Source organism: Dioscorea cayenensis, chromosome 9 (assembly GCF_009730915.1).
Source record: "Dioscorea cayenensis subsp. rotundata cultivar TDr96_F1 chromosome 9, TDr96_F1_v2_PseudoChromosome.rev07_lg8_w22 25.fasta, whole genome shotgun sequence".
NCBI lineage: Eukaryota > Viridiplantae > Streptophyta > Magnoliopsida > Dioscoreales > Dioscoreaceae > Dioscorea > Dioscorea cayenensis.
The window spans coordinates 2,118,031-2,127,027 of record NC_052479.1 but is presented as its reverse complement, the minus strand read 5'-3'; the positions used below and the strand labels follow the sequence as shown (position 1 = coordinate 2,127,027).

Sequence of the window (8,997 nt, the reverse complement as noted above, 5' to 3'; positions counted from 1 at the left end):
TGTAAGTTTGACCGACATACATTATGATAATTACTGACCGGTGCAGGTTTGACCGCCCTACTTTTTCCTAATTAATTACGGGTGCAAGTTTGATCAAATTACTTTCTACTAATTACTGACCAGTGAATATTTGACTGACCTACTTTGTACTAATTATTGACCGGTGCAGGTTTAACCAATCTACTTTGTGCTAAGTACTGACTAGTGCAGGTTTGACCGTCCTATTTTGTGGTAATTACTAACCGGTGCAGGTTTGACCGTCCTACTTTGTGCTAATTACTGACGGGTACAGGTTTGACCGACTTATTTTGTGCTAATTACTGACCAGTGGAGGTTTGACAGTCCTACTTTGTACTAAGTACTTACCGGTGCAGGTTTGATCATCCTATTTTGTACTAATTAATTACCAGTGCAACTTTGACCAACCTATTTTATGCTAATTACTAACCGGTGCAGGTTTGACCGACCTACTTTATAGTAATTACATATAGGTGTAAGTTTGAATGTCCTAATTACTAACCTTTTTACTAGGGGTTGTTTGTTTGCAAGGATTGGACTGGGAATGGATTGGGAATGGGCCCAATCCTTTGTTTGGTTGGCAGGCTTAGGAATGGGGAAGGATTCTCTAAGGAATGAGATGAGGGTAGAAGTCTGATCGGGATTCATCCAAATTTCTTAAGGATTGCCCAATTCAGTATTTGAAATAACTATTTTACCCTTGATTTTAATTGTTTTCTATCCAAGTTTTATCTTTCTCCGTTGGTCTGTAAGAGAAACCACCGTCATCTTCTTCATTCGGTCTGTGAGAGAAAGTTATCTGCCGGCCGCCGTCCATGCACCATCCCGTCCGATGCCGCCAGCCTCCACGAGCTCGTCGGAAAGATTCCTAAGCCCCATCATGTGGTTGCCTACTTCGCCATTGGACCCACGCCGAAACCAATGGTTCTGATTGAATCCCAGGCCCTCGGGAGCTAGTGGTGGGTTCAGGTTCTGTACCGAATGCTTAGGGTTTGAGAGCCTTGACGAGCGCGTCGACGGTAGTGGCGGTGATGAGATCGGAGTGAGGAAGGTAAAGAAGAGCGTAGGGGAAAGGTCACAACAGAGGGTGGTGGCGGCAAGCCAGTGTTTCCGCAGTCGTTGGCATCACTGTTTCGGGAATGATGCGAGGTGGAGCTTGTTCTTGAAAGCGGTGAGGATGGATAGGATTTTGTTGATTGGGGTGACGATAGAACGACCGGAGATCTTGCGTGCATCCCGCCGCGATGGGCGGCTGAGATTGGATTTGGTGGGAGGGCATGATCACAAGGAAAAAACCGTGGGTTTGGAGTGGGCGAGAGTGGGGAGGAGAAAATAATTTTTTCAATTTTTTAATAATAATTATAAAAATAAAAAAAATTAAATTATAACAAAAATTGATAAGTTATTATAAATAAAATAATATTATTGGTTAATACACTTATTTATTTAATATTCACTTATTTATTTAAATTATACACTTATTTAATATATTAAGTGCATAAAAGACATTTCTCATATATTTCTTCTTTTTACTTCTCCCATTCCCAATGAATTACTCTCTCATACCCTCGAACAAAATACAGTTTTTTTCCATTTCTAATCCATTCCCCCTTATTCTCATTCCTATTGAATTCCTCCTCAATTCCATTCCTTGCAAACAAATAGCCCTTAACTACTTCTCGTAATAATTTTTACTAGTACAAATTTGATTATTTTATTTCTAATATTCTTCGAGATTCGTAGTTTTTTTTTAAAAAAAAAATAAAACGTTAAAAATATATATACATATCTCAGCAATTATTTTTTAATTAAAAAATTAATTATATAAAAAAGAATTTGTTTAAATCTTAACGGTGTAGCATGCAACTGTTAACTTAAAAAAAACAAAAAGGAAAATGGGAGTTAATCTCTCGCTTTCTAATTTTTTTATTAAAAAAAATACAAAATATCAAGAAAACAGGAGAAATTCTCCATTTTCAAAATTTTTTAATTAAAAAAATAGAAAACAAGAGAAACTCTCCCGTTTTCTATATTTAAAAAAAATTAAAAAAGTTGGAAAACGGGAAAAGTTTTCCCGTTTTCCCCAAACGTGTGTATTTTTGCAAATAATCCAAAACATGCGTATTTTGGTAAACATTTTTTTTATAATATTTTTAAAAAAAGCCTACAAAAAAAAACACCTACAAAAATTAAATAAAAGCCAAAACAATTTTTTTTTTTTTTGATAAATGCAATAAGTGTTGTCAATGATATGAGCACGGATTGAGAATTAAGCATCCAACCTTTACCCAACCCGAGGTTCAAATTGCAAGCTCAAACCCACAACCGGGAACCTATTAACACCATTGCATCTATCAAGATTTGAACTCAAGACCTTTTGAGTATCACACGTCAATGCCTTTCAAAGTAAAACCAATACTGCTGAATTCTAAACTCTCACCTAGATTGCAAGCCCAAACCAACAAGCCGGAACCTATTAACATCATTACATCTATCAAGACTTGAACTCAGAATTTTTTTGAGCATCATACATCAATACATTTCAAAGTAAAGCCAAATACCGATCAATTCTAAAAGCCCCTTTGGCATCATAATACATATTTTTAAAATATTTATTTTTAAATAAAATTAAATTAAAGACTGAACATTCATAATTTTTCACAAATTTAGTTATATCCATTAATTTATTATATATAATTATTAAATATAAAAATAAGAGAAAAAAAATAAATTTATTTATTTATATATTTATATCAGGGGTTGAGTCAATGGGTCCGAACCAAATCGGAGCGAAGTTATCGGAGCACCCTCCGACTAATCCTGAAAAAAAGTACCTAATTTTTTCTCGAGGGCTTCATCGAACACTCGACCCTCGATACACCCCCGACTCCTTCGCCCCAATGCTCCCTCCTCCGCCTCCCAATGCTACCTCCCTCCCCCACCACCGCCGTCTCCGACCACCCCTCACCCATGCCCCTCCCCAACCCCGACGACCCCCCGCCATCCCCAGACCCAAGCACCGCTATAGCTCCTCTGTCGACGCCTTGTTCCCGGACCCCATTGCTGAGCCTAAGAAGGCCATGTCCGCTGATAAGCTCGCCGAACTCGCCGTCATTGATCCCAAGAGAGCCAAAAGGTGCATTTTTTTTTATAAACCTTTGGTTTAATTCGTAGTTTTTGACCTAATTGAGCTTTGAATGGTTGTTGTTTTAATTGAATCAATTTGATTAATGTTGATTTTTTTTTTTAGCAAAAATAATAATGGTAATTTGAGGTAAAGTTGATATAATTTCTCTGATTTGTTAGTGTATCTTGAGTGTTCTTCATCCTTGAATTGAAATCATAAATAAATGCTAACGTGATTGGTAGATTTTAAGTATCATGTATATATATGATTTTTCATTAATTTGTGGCTAAGTTAATAAAATTCCCCTGATTTATTGAAATTTGATGTTGATTTTTGGTATGGACTAATTAGCTTTTATGCTTTTAACCAAGGTAATTAGATTTTAGTGCATTGTGAGTTAGCTGGATTGTGTTGGGGAAAAAACAACAAACAATTGTAAACTTTTCCTTTTTGTGTGCTAAACTAGGATCTCAAGCAAAATGCTAACAAAGCCAATCAATCAATCAATCAATTAATGATAAAAGCACATTGAAGCACACTAATCAAGCACAACAATCCACAAATGTAAGACACCAATTTTAATGTGCAAAACTACTCTGGTAGAGAGGTAAAAGACCATAGGACTCATAGGTCTTTTGAAAACTTTTCACTATATCAACAATGGGATTTCAAAGTTTCTCTCTTGATACAAACGATATTTCACTAATTTTTGGAGCATCATCAAGAATCAGTATTTTTAGCTCACAACAATGTAGACATTATCACAAAAGATGAATAACCAAAATAACTTAGATTTCACCAAATTTGGAGTATCCAAAAAGAGCAGATGTACATGAGAAAAGCTACTCGCAATGATTCACCACCTGAAATTTGAGCAAAATCCAACAACGTCTCTCCACCCAATCTTTCCAAAACTCATAAACCTACCCCTTGTTCTTCTCGTGTTCTTTCGAGTATATTCTAGCTTTCTTTTTCTCTCTCTTAGCCCATCAAAAAGTCATATATATATATATTGCTTTTGCTTTTTGTCTCAAGGCCCAATTATTCCTGGCCCACTAAATGGGGTAGAACCCAACATTGAAACCATAAACAAATGCTAACAAAGTTTGTAGCTTTGAGCTAAATGTTTGTTTGTATACACCCTTCTCATTGAGCATTTGTGTAAGAAGCTTTGGTCCAGGCTTTGCTAGCCAAAAGTTTTACCAATGGATCAACTAATCCAAGGATTGATGGCTGATTGAAATGCTGATAATAGTTTGTGAAATCTAAGAATCAGACTTGTGTTTTGATGTTATGTCTATGCGTATATATATTGAGTTTATTAAATATTATTGTATGCAGAATAATGGCAAACCGGCAGTCTGCAGCTCGCTCAAAAGAAAGGAAGGCACGGTACATTGCAGAACTCCAGCGAAGAGTTCAAATTCTTCAAATTGAAGCCACAACTCTTTCTGCACAGCTTGCATTATTCCAGGTTTGTATTTCTTGGTTTATACTGAGGCATGTTTTCTTGGGTAAATGGTTTTCCATTGTTGTGAAATGTTGCTTCCATGATAAACATTGTATTTGAAGTTATTTTTGTTCTTACCTTATTGACCAGAGAAGTGAAAGCATATTTTAAATGGCTCTGAGAATTTTACTTAACTCGGTCAAGAATTAGTGATTATTATTCCTCTGTATGTGTCTTTCCTTGATTTCTTTGTTGTTGTACTTTCTTAGAGAGATACAAGTGGTCTGACAACAGAGAACGAGGAACTACGGTTGCAGTTACAGGCTATGGAGCAGCAATCTCAATTATGTGATGGTAATTATTGTTACTCTATTTTTAACTTTGACATTGTAAACAACCCACTAGAAAGAAATAGGACCATTTTCCTACTCACAATATTCAAAATAGAAAATAATATCTTGAAAGTTCATTTCAGAATGGGCATAATAATTTCCCTTAATTAGACAACAATATATGATTGAGTAATGTCAAACATACATTTCAGTTATCTGCAAGTAATATGAAAAAGGGCCAATCATTCAGTCAAAAATTACATTCAGACAAATCATGAATAGCTACATTGAATTAAAAAGTTCTTCTGTATTATCAATTTCCAACAATGTCTCTCATGTTTTTTGTCTTCGGCATGCACATATCAGACCATTGTGGTTATAATTCATGATGTATCTGCAGCGATGAATGAAGCCCTGAAACAAGAAGTCGATAGACTAAGGATAGCCACAGGAGAGATGCCAAAGCACGGGGAAACTTATACGACGAGAGAATTTCAAAACAACCCATATAATCAACCATTCTCCACACTTTCTCAACAAGAAGCAGGACTTTTTCATAACCAAAACTTACAGTCGAACATTGCCGTCGATCATCAGCTGCCAACAAACCCCCATGATTTCTTGGATATAATGCAAGATGATCACTTTGAAATTCTCATTGGATCCGAAGAAATCGGCAAAGCCTCATTCTTTATTAAATCAGAGAGCTGTTCACTCTCTGCAAGTGAGAGCAGCAGCAACTTCTAAATGGCTACACATGTATTATAACTTTTCTTTTGTTTATATGTATATCAGTGACATTATATGTATTTATTAATAAATTATTGTTTAAAAGGAAATTTATTGTGTCTTTGTCATTGAATTGATCAGCTGTTGATAAATCTGAGACATGGTCTGGACCAGTTTATCAAGACACCACCTAAATTTTGGTCCCCTGTTTTTCAGTGTCCATGCTCAACCTTTCATTGTAGAACATAAAGATGATGTCAGTGATTGTATTTGGATGGGGAGCTTCTTTGAAAGCATGTGTATATGACTCTAGGTACATTTATTACATTAGATGTAAAATTAATTAGTGTTGTGATTGTGCAGTGTGGAGCTTTCCTGATTAAATAATTACCAACATGTATTAGTGACATAAGAATTTGGGTTAAGTAATCAATGGTTTGATATATAAAAAAAAAAATCAACATCTTTATTGTAAGAGAATTAATGTCATTTTATTAGCGAACCGAATAGAATATCTTCACTTAAAATTATATACATGTGTGTACATATATTGGGTGTTTTTTTTAAAGTCGGTCAGAGAAATATATGTTTAAATTTATTGATCATAATTATAATGTAACAAACATATTAAATAAATTATATATACAAGTTGGATTTTCCGATTTTTGGTTTGGAAATCTCAATTTATTTACAAAATTAGATTTAAATGGACATAAATTTATATTTGATCCGAACTCAATCAAAACCTCACTAATTCAGAGTTAATTTAATTAAAAAAATAAAATTTTGATTGCATCTTACATATGTCGTCGCTTTAATAATAATAATAATAATAATAATAATAATAATAATAATAATAATAATAATAATAATAATACAAAGATATTGCTTTATGGTAAAAATTTTTATAAATTTGAGAGATCAGGAAATTCTATTTATCAACAAAGAACAGACCATAAGGAAATTAATTAAAATTTAAAAGTATATCCACCATTTATTAAAGAGAAGACAGTTACAGACACACTGGCAATAAATAAAACCTCAAGTAGCATGTTATGCTACTCAATATGATAAACATTTTCAAACAGTAATGTGAAGAATAAAATCATTCACTTTGACTTGCAACATGTACATAAATACACACACCAAGTTCAATGGTTTTTTATCACACAAAATAGATCTATAAAATATCAGGAACTCCGGCTTAGCCTATCCTGCAAACATTTGACACACCAAATGAGATATTAGATTCATAGATATATATATATATATATATATAGGTCATACGCTTTCAGTGGACGTTTGGAGACCATCCACAGAGAATGAAAAGTATAAAAGAGAAAATAGAAGAGAGGAGCGTGGAGTAAGATTGGATAGTAGTAACAAGTAACAGTACTAAAGAGTTGTACTGAATTATTTGGTTGAGAAAAAAAAAATTTTATGGACGTTCACAGAAGACGGGTCTCATATATATTCATCATTTATTAATATTTTTAGTTTGTCATACAATCTTTACTAAATAAAACATATATAAATAAATTGAAAGAATTGTGGATAAACTACTAGTAAAATTCTAACTCTCGAGCCAATAATTTTTTAATCTATTGGTATTGGGTTCTCCGCGCAGAGTATTCATGTCTTTGCCAAAAGGACAAATTCAAATTTTAACTCACGTAAGATGATGGTACATATGGATTAAAATATTAATCTTTTATCTGGGCAAACTCTTAACAGCTAACATAGCATGTCTATTTTATAAAAAAAAATAAATAAATAAATAAATAAATAAAAAATTCTAACTCTCAATCTTTACTCATGGAAGGGAATAAAGTATACATACATTTTGCAATAAATACTTAATTTTAAATCTAAAATATTATTTTTCTCAACCTGTGTGATTGTCCTTTTCTACTTTACTAATTCAAACGGATATCAATTGCAAATAAGAATACAAAATTAAAGTCCATAATTTATATGGAACATTTCAAAAATAAAAATAAAACCAAAAATATAAATATATTTACAGCTCACAAGCACAAGAACAAGAACAAAAACAAGAAGTTACATGCATTATGTATACCTGGAACAATCCATATTGGCACTAATTGAATACGGTAGTTTAACACGACACATTCCCGGAATGCCGGGAATGAGGCTGGGCTTGAAACCATGGATCATGGAGTAGAATTTTTTGAGACAACCGCAAACAAGTCGGCGGTCCGCCGTGGTTTTCGCCACATTATTAAGTTGCCGAACGCCGGCACAGCACGGAGCCGTCAAGATACCGATCCCCTTCACGTAGCGAATACATGGTTGAAGTGATTGTTGCACGTTAGTGCATGTCAATGCTGATAAAGGACATAGATCATATGCAAGAATGAGGGCAATTAGCATAAGATAGATTGATAACTTTGGTTTGATGGTAGCCATGCTGATTTTGTCACTGGTGTGTGAGTTTGATGAGCTATTTGTGTTGCTACATTTATTGTATAGATGAGATGATCAAAAGTGGTGGTTGTGAAGTAGGGTAGGTTTTTAAAACAAATGTTTTTTTTTTTTTAAAGAAAAAAATTGTAAATAATTTGAATTTAGCTTTTATTTTTCTTCTTATTATAGTTTTGTGTTTAAATAAGTAAAAATTAAATCGATTAAAGGTTTTAGAAATACTTTTCAAACACCCGAAATGATGATAGGTCTTGGAAAGGACACAAAAGTTGTTATTATTATTATTATTATTATTATTATTATTATTATTATTATTATTATTATTATTATTATTGCTTGTTTCCTTTAACTAGATGTTCAAATACATTTAAAACAGATGTATATTTTTTAAAAATATAAAATAAGTTATTTTTTAAAGCATTCATACTTCAAGTGGGCACAAAACAAAACATGAAATTTTGATAAAAAGAGGATTTTTTTTTTTTTTGACACCATTTATTTATTTAGATTGATTTTTCTATTGTTTAAAAACATTTATTTATGATGATACATCAAAAAAATATCCACCTATGCTGAATAGGAGACACAATCTGTGCCCTTCATCATCAAATGCGTGGATGATCATCATATGAGAATACATGCTAAACTTGGACAATAAACCCTACCACGAGACACAAATATAAAAAAAGAAAATCTTCAACCGAAGAAAGTAATCTCGAGAATTCAATTCCCTCTAAGGGCTTGCTTGGGAGGGGGTTAGTGAGGGCATTGTAAGGTAGGGTTATGGTCCAATCTTTGTTTGGATCAAGGGTTATCTAAAGGGTAAGGTTTGAGGCGGTTAAATGAAGGGTTGAGAAACCTCAATTTAACCTATTTTCTCAACCCTCTAAATTAGG

General features: G+C 33.3%; 2 protein-coding genes across 2 annotated transcripts; one reads left to right on the top strand and one right to left on the bottom strand.

The window, feature by feature from the left end:
* Positions 1–2,817: 2,817 nt before the first annotated feature.
* LOC120269211 (transcription factor RF2b-like) lies at positions 2,818–5,731 on the top strand. The gene is made up of 4 exons (XM_039276551.1): positions 2,818–3,154; positions 4,487–4,619; positions 4,865–4,949; positions 5,328–5,731. Exons 1-4 carry the CDS (start codon positions 2,919–2,921, stop codon positions 5,672–5,674), a joined length of 801 nt encoding a protein of 266 aa, XP_039132485.1. The 5' UTR covers positions 2,818–2,918; the 3' UTR covers positions 5,675–5,731.
* Positions 5,732–6,624: 893 nt separating this feature from the next.
* Positions 6,625–8,125, bottom strand: LOC120269209 (non-specific lipid-transfer protein 1-like). Its single transcript, XM_039276549.1, has 2 exons — positions 7,737–8,125; positions 6,625–6,870 (listed from the first exon to the last, which is right to left on the bottom strand). Exons 1-2 carry the CDS (start codon positions 8,084–8,086, stop codon positions 6,861–6,863), a joined length of 360 nt encoding a protein of 119 aa, XP_039132483.1. The 5' UTR covers positions 8,087–8,125; the 3' UTR covers positions 6,625–6,860.
* Positions 8,126–8,997: the final 872 nt, after the last annotated feature.

Bases quoted from the DNA above. Each gene is read 5' to 3' on its own strand.
- LOC120269209 (XM_039276549.1), bottom strand. From the start codon at position 8,086: ATGGCTACCATCAAACCAAAGTTATCAATCTATCTTATGCTAATTGCC.
- LOC120269211 (XM_039276551.1), top strand. From the start codon at position 2,919: ATGCTCCCTCCTCCGCCTCCCAATGCTACCTCCCTCCCCCACCACCGC. The intron at 4,620-4,864 runs GTTTGTATTTCT...GTACTTTCTTAG, and splicing joins CACAGCTTGCATTATTCCAG to AGAGATACAAGTGGTCTGAC. The intron at 4,950-5,327 runs GTAATTATTGTT...ATGTATCTGCAG, and splicing joins GCAATCTCAATTATGTGATG to CGATGAATGAAGCCCTGAAA.